Below are 14,688 nucleotides of genomic sequence, written 5' to 3'. Positions count from 1 at the left end.
TAAATCTTCCAACCAAGCTACCTCTAGTCTTAATTACGAAATTTTGAATGTAGTACATATATACATACATATATATATATGTATATGCAACTGTTGGTATATTATGAGTTGATATATTAGCTAAGGTATAGTAGCTAAGCTATTAAAACTATTACATTTGGTATATTACTGTAAAAACTAGTTGTGCTTATTTTTACTATTAAAAAATATTAGAATAATGGTATATTAGGTAAGCTCTTAAAAATATTAGCTAAGGTATATTACTATATCAATTACTTTTGCTTATTTTTACTTTTAAAAAATATTACCTAAGGTATATTAGGTAAGCTATCTTTTAATAGTAAAAATTACTTTTGGTTATTTTTACTATTAAAAACTATCAATCAAGGTGTATTAGCTAAGCTATTAAAAATATTAGCTAAGCTATCTTTTACTATAAAAATTACTTTTGGTTATTTTTACTATTAAAAACTATTAGCCCAGTCGTATATTAGCTAAGCTAAGATATATTACCTAAGCTATTAAAAATATCTTGCTAAGGTATATTACTATAAAAACGGGACTTTGGTTATTTTTACTATTAAAACATATTAGCCCAGTGGTATATTAGCTAAGCTATTAAAAATATTAGCTAAGGTATATTACTATAACAATCAGTTTTGGTTTTTTCTACTATTAAAAAATATTAGCTAAGGTATATTACCTAAGCTAGGGTGTATTACATTTCTAAACTCTTAAAAATATTAGCTAAACTAGACAAATTTATTAGCAACAGGTATATTAGCTAGGCAATAGGTATGTTACTGCATGAAATTTGTTGATGTTATAGCTAACTTTGGAGTCATCCGTTCAATAGATTAGCTAAAGTTTCGTTTGGACAGGTGGTGTACCAGATTTCATAGGCAGCCAAAATACAAATATGGATAACAGTTGGAATACTTGGGGATCGTCTTCGAATAATGCTGATGATGATGACGACGACTGGCAACTCATCCAATGGGCGATGGTTATTCTATTCAACCCTGTGGCTGAACGTCTAGCAGGATATATATTGCCTCTATCATGCAGAAATAGCATGCTATCTGGCCGCGCGTATGTGCACGAAGTGATTAATGGTCATCCTGCAAGAGTACTTGAGAACTGTAGAATAACGGTGGATAACTTCATGCGCTTATGTGACATTCTTGTGAGTGGAGGATATGTACCGCAAAATCCCCAGAAAAGAGTCCTCATAGAGGAAGTAGTGTGCATGACATTAGTTATGTTAAGCCACAATCATCGAATGCGGTGCCTGGCTGAACGATTCCAACATTCCCCGGAGACCATCTGCCGGAACATTCATGAGGTGTTACGGGGGCTTTGTGAGTTGGGAAAAATTCTCATTCGTCCAAGAGGACAGAACGAAGTGCATCCTAAGATTTACACTGATCGGAGATTTGCCCAGTGGTTTACGGTAAAGTAGTATAAAGTATTGCTTACCCTTTGGTTCCAACATGCTGTGCATTAATATCCAATGATCGTGTCAAATTTCATTATGCATTTACCAACTAACTAGCTTATCAAATGTTCAAGAATGCTGTAGGTACATTAGATGGTACACATGTTCCAGCACATCCGCCACTTGGACAGCAAGCGGCGTACACGAATAGGCATGGACAAGCAACTCAAAATGTACTAGCCATTTGTGATTTTGATATGCGCTTTTCATATATTTATGCTGGTTGGGAAGGAAGCGCCCATGATGCACGTGTCTTGGACGGAGCACTAACAGGACCTACACATTTTCCGATGCCCCCTCCAGGTGCATGACAATATTTTTATAAATTTTTGTCCAATTATGTGCTTGCCACTGTATGTGAGTGAATGACTAAAGAAATCGTAGTGTGTACTTACTTATTTTTTACCTTTATTCCACTTTATTTTGTAGGAAAATACTACCTTGTGGACTCGGCATATAGAAATGTTCCTAGATTTCTTGTACCTTATCGTGGAACACCTCGACAACCTGCACAGGGTCGGCGTGGGTGTTCCTCCCCGAAGCAACTTTTCAATACTCGTCACTCATCACTTAGAAATGTAATTGAGAGATGCTTTGGGGTGCTTAAAAGGAGATTCACCATCCTACGCGGTCCTGTACCTAATTTTTATATGAGTACACAAATAAATGTGGTGATAGCTTGCTGCACTCTACACAATTTCATACGGGACGAATTACCAGATGATGACATATTCAATGATCATGAGCAAGAGATGGATATCGAAGGAGAAGGTGGGGTCCCGCCAATGCCAGAAATTCAACCCCTAAGTGCCTCGCAAGAAGAGGTCAATGAATGGCATGAAATGAGAGATGCATTGGCAAACGGAATGTGGAATGCGTATCGGAGTGCGAGGCGAGGGTGAGGGATTAGAAGCGAATGACTACTGTGTGTTACTACTAGTGTGATGCGAATAAGGTTAATCCAAGTACTACTGCATCATTTTAAATTCCGCAAAATTTGCTTGTTTGTGTCATGTCTGTATGTTTCCTAATTCATTTATGCTTGCTTCACAAGTGTGAGACCACGTCTCTGTATTGAAAGTACTGTAATCTATATTTAATTTGGTATATCATAATTTTATGAAGAACTATTTCGTCGCCGCAAAATAAAATCACATAATATCAACTTTCATTCAAAGAGGTTACAATTTGAGGTGAATAATGTGATATAACCAAAAAAGCGGTGTTTAGAAAAAATTTAATACTTGCAGAATAGAATATATATTATCCAAACGCGAATCCTATATTGTATTCTCATTAAATCGACTATCCATACGGGATTGAGTTATTCTTATTCGGTCAGACTATTTGACCGAATAATCACAAATTATTCAATGGAATACTCATAATCCATACACAACCGATGATTTTTTATACGAAATGAAAAGAAAAAGCCATGGTATAAAATGCTAGTTTCTACCAAATGAAAAGAAATATCAATGGGATAAAATGATAGATTTTTACCAAATGAAAAGAAGGATCAATGAAAAATTGGGTGTAAAAAATGGACTAATAGGATTTTGGTAGGAGAAATGATTAGAGAGTGTAAAAATTTTTCTTCTTTTTTTTAAAGACAAAAAAAATCTACAAAAGCAAGAAAAATGGACATTCAAATGCTTAAAAATAAATGACTCCCTAAAATAGACAAAAATTCAAGAAAATACCAAAAATTATCAAAATTTTGGTGTTCACAGCTTGCCCCTCTTTGTTTGGAGTTTCGAAGAAATTTTAGACAAAGACGTAGACACCAAATTACATACCGGTCTCTTCTGACTGCACCTGAACTAAAATAAACAAGCCAGCACTCGGCTAAAATTATTGAACAAAAACAAAAGACGTGACCAAACTCGTGTAGAGTTGCCTACGTATTCCGCCATGGGAATCAAGTCAAACATAGTTCGAATGCAAATGAACTCTGAAAAAACATATGTGTGTCCCATCAGGGATCTCTCCATATATAAAGAAGTCATAACTCTCAGAATTTCCAAACATGAAACACAAAACATGTGATAAAATGCAATTACTAAACAAAAACAATCAAGAAAAGTAAGTTATTATAGTGAAAAAAGATGCACAAAGGGATGCAATTACGCTCCAAGAAAAGGGATATAAGGGTGAGTGGTGGACGCTGAGACTTGCCAACAGTAAACTGAATATGATTGTCCTGAATCCAGACTGTTCAATGGGATTAAATTCAAACCCAAACAACTAGTGAAAATTTAAAATTTATTTTAAAACTAAATTGATCTGTGGGATCCAACCAAGTCCAAACAACTAATAGATTGGTAGGATCAAATCCGAATCCAACTAAATAACAGATTGGTGGGATAAAAATTCGAATCCAATTAAACAAAAGACTGGTGGGATAAAAATTCGAATCCAATTAAATAATAGATGGGTGGGATAAAAATCCGATCCTAATTAAATAACGGATTGATGGAATAAAAATTCAATCCCAATTAAATAATGGATTGGCGGGATAAAAAATGAACCCAATTAAATAATGGATTGGTGGGATAAAATTCGATCCAAATTAAATAATGAATTGGTAGGATAAAATTTGAATCCAATTAAATAATAGATTGGTGGGATAAAAACCCAACCTCAATTAAATAAAAAATTAGTGGAATAAAATTCGAATCCAATTAAATAATAGATTGGTGGAATAAAAACTCGAACCCAATTAAATAACGAATTGGTGGGATAAAATTCGAATCCAATTAAATAACAGATTGGTGAGATAAAAATCCGAACTCAATTAACTATTAGATTGGTGGAATAAAAATTCAAATCCAATTAAATAACAAATTGATAGGATAAAATTCAAATCCAATTAAACAACAAATTGGTGGAATAAAACTCGAACCCAATTGAATAACGGATTAGTGGGATAAAACCTGAATCCAATTAAATAACAGATTGATAGGATAAAAATTCATACCCAATTGAATAACAGATTGGTGGAATAAAATCTGATCCCAATTAAATAACAGATTGGTGGGATAAAAATCCAAACCCAATTAAATAACAGATTGGTGGGATAACAATCTAAACATAATTAAATAACGGATTGGTGGGATAAAATTCGAACTCAATTAAATAACGGATGGTAGGATAAAATTTGAATCCAATTAAATAACAAATTAAATGAACATGTATCTCAATCCTAAATTGCTGATGGGATTAGACCCGAAACCAAAAAATAGTGGGAGAAATGAAATATAAGTTCTGAATTTCTAGACTTTAAGAGTGAAATGCATGTTGCTTAAACATGATAAACATAAAATGCATACAACTACGAACTTACTCCATGGATTTGCAATCTTTTTTATTTTTCAAACTTTGGAAGAAGAAGAATGGAAGAATTAATTAATTTTTTTCACAAAGCCAACTTGGAATGCATTGTCAAAATCGAAATCCACTCCTTTTTTTTTAAAAAAAATTGCCCCAGTGTAAGTCATACTCAACTAAACCAGTGTTGCATCATATAAGTCCACTTGCAGAAGAAAAAAGAAATAACTGTGATGAAAATAATGCCATCACCATGTAATCTCTTTAGCCTCAATAACCATGTAAATATGAGCCTTTAATGTCAAAAGGTTACTCTCCTCATAACTATTTTGCTATCTGCTTTGAACCCCTTCAAATTTCTGTATCAGTGAACCATATTTCACCATCTATCACAAAATGTCCTTTTCTAGCAACCTTTTACGATAAATTGTAAGGATAGTATTTTGGCAAAATCCAATGAAATGAATGGGATACATGTTTGATCAGATGGCCTTTGGATGAAGAAAGCAAAATGCTGCACTCGACCTCTTTGGATGTCATCTATCTGGAATCCAATGTCAGTAGAGAAATGACAGTGTGAAGAGAAATCCAAATGAATATAGTCAGCAACTCTCCCAAATTTCAGCATCTTCCCTTCTATTTATGATTCTGTTGTATTTCAAAACCCTACCTTAGCGCCCTTTTGGATTTTCACTAAGGTTGTCCCACCTTTTTTTTTGTTTTGTTTTTGTTGCTTTTTGTTGCTTTTGTTCTCTTTTTTTTTTTTGTTTCTTTTTTTTTAAAGAAAGGTATTGTGACGCCCCCACTTCTCCCAAGGGCGAACCCAAGGGTATCGGCGGGAGGCCTGCCCAACTCTTGCCGGAACTCACTCCAATCCATAATTCAAAACTAGAAATACTTCAAATAATATCAATATATATTTAAAGTACTTCAAAACATTTCATACTTACAATTAGTTAACCTTCAAACTTAAATATAACCCAACGGAATATGTACTATAGTCATCTACTATAATACAACTTAAAGTCTCCAAAAGAAAACAACTTAATACTATTCACGAGCACTCTCGGTCTTGAACCCTGTTAAGGAAAACAAAAACGTGGAATGAGTTAAACAGTCCAGTGAGGTTCCAAAACACTCTAGCAGTTCTAATAAATCAAGTAATTTGAGCATAATACATGTATGATTCAAGGTTGCACATTGGCACATTAACATGAAACAGTTATCATTATACAGAAATAAACACATATTGAAAGATACAGTGTTTCAGTGGAACCATTTCGATCAATTTCACCTTATAACTTCAGATCCCCTTGATTTATCTGGCCATCACTTTATCCCTCCAGTGGTAATACTCGAATATACCGAAACAGTGGACCAATGTTCCAACCTACCCGATCGAGCCCAGTCCTGGCTTGAGCAGGTTAGTAACCAAAGACAGGATCCAATTCAGTTTAGAGCTTACAACATGCGCAAGTAATCAAGTAAATCAGTAAATCGGTTGAACGGTAGAAATTTGTCATTTAGTAGGTCGAGTGAGATGAAATACACACTCGCCTTAAAACGGTGACAATTTCATAAGAGCAATTATAGGTAACACTTAACACTTAAACACGTAAGCAATATGCCATAATTTCATATGAACACAGAATTTACGGTAAGCAAGTAATCAAGTAAGCAGGTAATCAAGTAAATCGGTAAACGATAAGTAATCAAATAGGTCGGTAAACGGTAAGTAATCAAATAAATCGGTAAATGGTAAGTAGTTCACGGTTAACGGTAAAAATTTGTTATTTTAGTAGGTCGAGTGAGACAAAGTACACACTCGCCTTAAAACAGTGAAAAAGTTCATAGGAGCAATTATCGGTAGCACTTAATAGTTAAACACATAATGACCATGGAGTAAACATGTTGTAAAACTATTCAAGTCACGTACTCCTATATGGAACACTCACCAATTCAAAACAAGTAAGTGCTCAAACAAGTGTTTAGGCGTCCGCTTCGAGTTCCTCTTGAAGGTCTCCTTGAGTGCCTAAGCAAATAATAATTAACTTCACTCACAATCATGCATTTACCAAGAAAGGATGCACACTCATTTAGACTAAATCAAAGTCTTAAAAGAGACCTTTAATTCTCTCAACTCGAGGTTCAAGAGTGAAGTTTTAAAGTCCGAAGAGAGACTAGCATCTTCCATGAAATCGAGTTCAAAACGTTCAATCGATATCGAGAAAAGAAGTCAAGTTCCCGAAATTGCATTTTCTAAGTAATCGGCAAATTTTAACTTTGCACGACAATCTTTGGAAAAGCGAATCTGGAGTTTGGCATGTCAAAAAATGGAAAACTTTACACCATTGGAATCTGTTTGAAGTACTAAAAGTTCTTAGAAGACACTCTTCCAAGATTATAAACGGAAGACATTCAAATTTTAGCCCAAAATGGCGGATTTGTATCTCCAAGATAGTTTCAGTCTTGGTTTTTGGTAAACTTTGGAAATTCGGCAAAATTCACAGAAAGTGAACTAGCCTCCGAAATTTGTAAAACAATAAGAAGTCCAAACAAGGTTTCAAACAGGACAAACGGAACTAAATTCGGAGTTTTGAGCATTGAAACATAATAGTTTGAAGTCGGCTGGAATTTGGCACAAATCAGAAATTTTCCAGATTTGAAAAGCAAACTTTGTAGCATCATTTGGATATCGAAAGGTTGTTGAAATAACACCAAATTTTGTACACTTAAACCTCTATATGTGGACTACCTGTGTATCAAATTTCATACAAAAACTTAAGTGGGAAGGCAGTTAACAAAACGACTGAAGTTTGTAAAATGTTTCAAAGCAAATCTGTCTTCTTGCTTTCCTTTCTTTTCAAAACATTTTGCACAATGAAATCGGTCCCAATTCAATCTATTTTTGAAACCAAGGTCCTACAAACATCTATTATACATTTGGTAGGTGATTGACACCAAAATTTTCGAAACAACATGTCCCAAATCAAATTAGACCAGTCGGCTAGCAAGAAAGAAGGATTTTCCAGATTTCCAGCTTTGCCGCAGTTTGAAAATTGAACCATATTTCACTCAATACAACTTGAAATTGAGAATGGTCAGTGGCGTTGGAAACTAGATTCAAAATACTACATTTCATCAGAAGAAGTCATTCTGAAAATCAGTTCATAGGTAGTTCGAATTCAAGCGACAAGACACAGCTTACCACTGTCATTCGAACAGAATAGCAGAACAGAACAGCAAACTTTGGTGAACTACTATAGTTCACTCAGTTCGAACTAGATGATGAATTTTATATCATTGGAAAGCTACAAATGTCTAGTTTCAAATGCCACAAACGGCACTCAATTTTGACCTCTGAGCAGAGAGTTATGTTCATTCAAAGTTGCTCTGTCCAGAACACCTGGACAGCATTTTCCAGATTTTTACCATTTCGAAATTCTAACTTTTACTCAACCAAATCAAGTGATTTTTGGTGGAAACTTTCCACACATCCTATACAACATATCTACATCAGATTTAAGGTCATTTGATCATCAAAAATTGGAACCAAAGCTTCAAGAAAAACAGGGCAGATTTTCGGCTAAGCTTCCTATGCAATTCCTTTGGTTTTCCTTTCACTTTTCCAACAAATCTCATCTTGTTTATCACATAATTAATACAAACAACACTTATCATCATCATATCAGTCCTATATCATCAAGGTGGAATTTCATAGAGCCCACTCCAATCTTTTCAATCCAAATAACAACAACAATATGGAAGTTACAAGCTTCATAGTCAAAACCGAAACCCATTAAAGCCAAGAAAATGGAAAGATTTGAAGTGGATGAAGTCTACTTCTTAGCTCTTGAAGAAACCAGAAATTTCACCACTAAAACTCCCAAGAAAACCGCCAAGATGAAGCTTTCCTCCAGGCCAAGGTTAATCTCCAAGTGATTTTGAGGTTGGATGCAAAGTTGGAAGTGTTTTGGAGCAAGAATGAGCAAAAATGGAGTGAAGAGCTTTCTTCCTTCTTCCCTTGAAGTTGTTCGCCGAAAATGAGAGAGTGAGGAGAGAGAGATGAGGGTTTGTTTGGGTGATGAAACATGGAGAGAAAGAATGAAATAGTAGCTTTAGGTTGTGTACAAAAAGTCAACTCTCACTAGTGGTCGCGCGAGAGTTTCGTACCGCTGTTTTTTCTCGGGTTTGCTTCAATTGTGCACTGTACCTTTAATGTACTTCCTTTAACATTATAATTATTCACTCTTAGTAGTGTAGAATAAGTTTCTTAATCTCCACTTAGCCGTTCCAGCTCGATATACGTGAATTTTCGATTTGCGCGCGATAAAGCGAAATTTTTTGAACTCATTCACCACTAATGCCTCAATTAACTTTTCTTAGTCTATTATTATTCATTCTTAATTCTCCAAAACTAATGCACTCTCGGATCGAATTTACCTCAAAAAAACGTATACTCGTTATTCCTTACCGAACGAGCCTCCGAAAAATAAATTTTTCTAACGAAATGTTTTAAAAAAAAGTAAGTGAGACATTGTTTTGTGTAAATGGGTTTAAAATGGTTGAAATAAATTATTCGGAGAAAACGGGTGAATAAATAATTAATTAAGTCATTAAAAGAAGATTAAAATAAGTAAAAGTTCAGGTCCTCACAGGTATCCTTTCAAGTTTTCACCTTGAGACATGGACAAGATAATTTTAATCTCAACTGTATCAATCCAGTCATATTTTGACAATTATTGGTATCAATGAGACCATGTTCTCTGATATGCTTCAGAGAAGCTATATTTACAACATTTGCCAATTGATTAAAAAAAAATTTCTCAAAGTATTATAAAAGATGAAAGTCGGCAACATTTTGGCTCTTGTAATTAGGATCAGGTAGAGTATAAAAGAAAGGTTAAATCTTGAAAGCAGATCATATGATGGGTTTGAGATAATTTTGAGATCGTATTCTTTCAAATTTTGCCCAGTTTACATCTGTCTGGGCTTCTCTTTTTTTGTTTTTTATTTCTTTTTTTTCTTTCAAAGAAATAAAATTGGCCCGATATGGGGGTTTGCGATCTTAAGGGACTGTCAAGCGAGAATGGATAAGTTATTCTAAAAGGTCAAAGGAGAAAACTAAAGATAAAATATCCATATAAAAAAGGAAAGAAGGCCTGCCTTAAACCCATCTCTTGCAGTAATTTTAGGAAAATTTCATAATCAAATGAAAATTTTTTTGCACATGTCTGAATTGATTGGTTGAAAAAAAATTTACCAATCCATTTTCATAAGAATAAGCGTTCCCCTGACTAGCACTCTTCTAACAATGAATTGTTCCTGCCAATTTGGAACAAATTTTTCTTTAGTCTCCTCTTGCACTGGAAGAATTCGCTTCAAGACCTTATCCTCGACTTCAAATAAGCGAGACCTAACTTTTTTATTGTAAGTACGAGCCATTCTTTTGTTGATAACATTGTCCATGACAGACATCATTTAACCTCCTTTCATCAATTAAACACAACTGCTCATGACGTTCCCTGACCCATTCAATTTCTTTTATCTGGGCCTTCATTAGAACGCGTAAGAAGGGAATCTCAACCTCTGTAGACAACACTGCTTCCATTCCACACATAAGCGAGTAAGGAGTTGTTTCAGTAGAGGTCCTAATCGCAGTCCTATACGCCATCAGTGCATAGGTAGTTTCTATGCCAATTCCGGTGTGATTCAGTCATCTTACGAATGATTTTCTTCAAATTCTTATTTGTATCTTTCACAGCTCTATTCATCTGAAGTCTGTAAATAGCATAATTTCAATGTCCGATTTTAAACTGCTCACATAATCCATATACCATGTCATTATTGAGATTCTTTACATTGTCAGTGATCAGCATTTTCGATACCCCAAAATGACAGATGATATTATTTCTCAAGAAATCTGACATCACTTTTTTAGTCACATGCTTATAAGATGCAGTTTCAACCTATTTAGTAAAATATTCTATCGCTACTAAAATGAATCGATACTCATTCGAAACAAGAGGATCAATAGCTCCAATCACATCCATTCCCTACATCGAACATTACCATAGAGCAATCATACTATGTAGCTCTGTAGAAGAAGCGCGTATTATATTAGTATACATTTGACATTTTACATACTTTCTGACAAAATTATACAGTCATGCTCCATGGTAAGTCAAAAATACTCTGTTCTCATGATCTTCTTAGCCAGTAGATGTCCATTCATGTGTGGTGCACAAACGTCACTATACACTTTCTTTATCATATAATCGGTTTCTTCTTCATCAATGCACCTCAAAAAACTCAAATCAGATGTTTTCTTATATAGCACTTCTTCGTTCAAGAAGAATCTTGACGACATTCTGTGTAAGAAACCTTTTGCAACAGAATCAGCGTCAGGAGAGTATGATCATGTATTTATGAATTCCTTAATATTACTGTACCAGGAACGACCATCAAAAACCTTTTCCATGACTAGACAATGTGATGTCTTATCTTGAAGTTGAATCTACATAGATTCAATTACCAACTCATCTGGATGTTAGATCATCGAAGACAGAGTGGCTAAAGTATCAGCAAAAATATTGCAAGTGTCGAGGATGTGTCTGAATTCCAAATTGCTGAATTTGCGGGCCAAACTAAGCAAGTTACAATGATACAGCATAATTTTCGAATTTCGAGTTACCCATTACTTAAGCGTCTGGTGTACAAGTAAATCCGAATCACTAAACGCTATCAGATCATTGATCTCCATGTCTAATGCCATTTTCAATTCGAAAATATAAATTTCATATTCGGTCATATTGTTGGTATAAGGAAACCGTAACTGGACAGTAGCAGGATAATGTTTCTCTTTCGACAACACTAAAACTACTCCAATTTTAGCCCCAAAAGAATTCGAAATACCATAAAAAAATAACCTTAATCCAGAATACTATTCACTCATGTCCTCAACTGTTCCAATGAATATAATTTTTTTTATTTGGAAAATAAGTATGTAGTGGCTAGCAATCATTCTCCCTCGAATTTTCTGCCAAATGATCTGCTATGACCTGTTCATTGATTCCCTTTTGTGTTGTGAAGACAATATCAAACTCTAAAAGGACCATCTGCTTCTTAGCCATAAGCCCCGTCGGCATTGACTTTTCTAACAAATATTTGAGAGGATCAGAGCAAGAAATCAAGTAATATAACTAATTAAGTAATATTTCAACTTCTGAGTTGTCCAAGTTAAAGCGCAACAACTCCTTTCAAGGAACGAATAGTTGGCCCATATGCTGTAAATTACTTACCGAGATAGTAAATGGCCTATTCTCTTCTCCTAGATTCTTCATGCTGCCCCATAACGCATCCAACAACCTCATCAAGTACAGACAAATACATAATCAGAGGTCTTCTCGGTTGAGATGGCACTAAGACCGAAGGATTTAATAGGTAATTCTTGATCTTATCAAAAGCTTACTGACAATTTTCATTCCAATCTATCGGCGCATTCTTTTTCAATAATTTGAATAAAGGCTCATATGTGAAGGTCAACTGTGCAACGAATCGGTCAATAAAATTAATCTTTCCAAGAAAAATCTTCATATATTTTTGAGTTTTGGGAATTGGCATATCTTGAATTGCTCTAATTTTTACATAATCTATTTTTATACACTTTTTACTGACAATAAATTCCAATAATTTTACCAGCCAAAGTTCTAAAGGCACACTTCGCAGAGTTCAACTTTAAATTATACTTTCTCAACCTTTCGAACAATTTCTTTAAATCAATCAAATGATTATCGACCTTATTGGATTTAATTATAATGTCATTCATATAAACCTCCATCTCTTTGTGGATCATGTCATGGAACAGGTAGTCATAGTCCTCTGATAAGTAGTTTCAGTATTTTTCAATCCAAAAGGTATCACTTGGTAACAAAAAGTTTTTCATGGAGCAATAAAAGAAGTTTTCTCTCTGTCCTCTTCTACCATCAAGATCTGACAATACCTAACAAAATAATCATAAAAAGATTTAATTTCGTGTCCAACAGTATTGTCCAAAAGAATATGAATATTTGACAAAGAAAATTAATCTTTCGGACTGGTCTTGTTCAAATCTCTATAATCAACACATACTCGCACCTTTCCAGATTTCTTAAGCACTGACACAAAATTCGAGAGCCAAATAGGATAATGGGATACCACGATGATCTTGGTACTGAACTGTTTCATAATTTGTTCCTTTATCTTGAGGTTCATTTCTAGTTTAAATTTACATGGCTTCTGCTTTACAGAAGAAAATTTTGGATCAGTTTGCAAGTTGTGAATCACTATGTCTGTAGAGATTCCGAGCATATCATCATATGATCATGCAAATACATCTTGAAACAATATTAAGAATTCGATCATTTTCTCCTTCTGTTTGCAAATGAATATTGATTTTAATTTTTTTAACCTCCATCTTAGTACTAATATTGAGGATTTCTATTTCTTCTAAGTTTGATTTGAGTTTCTCTTCATATTGTTCTAGATCCTTTGAAATGGATTCATATTCTTTCTTGGTATCGCTCTCGTTTTAAATTTCAGATTGCATGATTTCAAATTTATGAGAGATATCAAGATTGCAACTATCGAATTCCAAAATGGTGATATTCAAAAGGTCAAAGGTTTTATTTGTGGCCATCTAAAAAAAATAGAGCATAAGTAATAAATAAATAGAAAAAAATTTAAAATGCAGGAGAAGTCTTCCATTCCATTAATTTCAAAATTCTTCGAAACTTAACAAAATAACATATATACAGATATGATTGTTATTTAAAGACATATCTATCCCAAACCACTATTTTCGTTTCATCAATTTCCTTAAGTGAGACAAACTATGTTAACTGAAACGAAAATAAAGGTCCAAAAAACAAACACAATTTCATTTAATAAAAAATCTAGACTATAGTTCCATCTGGATATGAATCTTGATCAAAATAATCAGCAGTCCAATTTTGCATGGTTTCTTGAAAAATTGACAGAAATTCTGAATATCTCAAATGGCTCCTCCTGACAAGTAGTCCTAACAAATAATTCGGATAAGCCCACTTCAACCTCCTCAACAGGATCTTCTTTCTCTGACTTGATCACCTTTGCCGGAGGAGAAAAAGTGTGATGTAATGGTGGGACATATAAGATAATTTGCTTTTCCTCCTTTTCAACTTACTTTCGAACTTGCATTTTCCTCCTATCTTTAGCAGTTAAATGAAATCCCAGTCCAAATGTATCATTTTGCATTGGAATCTCTATCGGTTTCAAGATTCCTTGTAATTTTTGACCAAGATCTTTTCCTATTTCAAATCCGTCTCAGATCATTTCCTTAGCATCATGACACTAGCCTCTGACAAATCTGATTTAGTGAGTGACTTATCCTTGGATGCCTATCCCACAGAAACTATATCAGTAATATGATGAGATGAAATTAGAGTTCTTTTACTACCTTCACCTTTGGATTTTGTATTAACGATCATAGTACAGTTCAGCAAACACAGTAATGAACTGATCATTCACGATAAATCTCAACGTTTGGTGCAAAAAAGATGGAACTGAATTAGACGCATGTATCCAAGGTCTTCCAAGTAAAATATTATAAAAACTGAAAAAATTCATGACTTGGCAAGTAACTTAAAACTAAGCAGGCCCTACTTCTAATACCAAATCGGTTTCACCCATGGATTTTCTCTTTGAACCATCGAATCCTATAATCACAGTTGTAGACGGACGAAATTTGATGTTAAGAAATTCAAATTTGATGAGGGTGTTTCATGGACAGATAATTAACGCTGACCCATTATCCATTAAAACCCTTGACAACAACTTTTCAT

General features: G+C 34.2%; 1 protein-coding gene across 1 annotated transcript; it reads left to right on the top strand.

Annotated features, from left to right (window-relative positions):
- The first annotated feature begins 919 nt into the window (after positions 1-919).
- Positions 920-2,400, top strand: LOC113780507. Its single transcript, XM_027326306.1, has 3 exons — positions 920-1,453; positions 1,573-1,801; positions 1,928-2,400. Exons 1-3 carry the CDS (start codon positions 920-922, stop codon positions 2,398-2,400), a joined length of 1,236 nt encoding a protein of 411 aa, XP_027182107.1.
- Positions 2,401-14,688: the final 12,288 nt, after the last annotated feature.

This window comes from Coffea eugenioides, chromosome 8, assembly GCF_003713205.1.
Source record: "Coffea eugenioides isolate CCC68of chromosome 8, Ceug_1.0, whole genome shotgun sequence".
NCBI classification, from domain to species: Eukaryota; Viridiplantae; Streptophyta; class Magnoliopsida; order Gentianales; family Rubiaceae; genus Coffea; species Coffea eugenioides.
The sequence above is the reverse complement of the archived record's forward strand: the minus strand, read 5'-3'. Positions and strand labels throughout refer to the sequence as shown.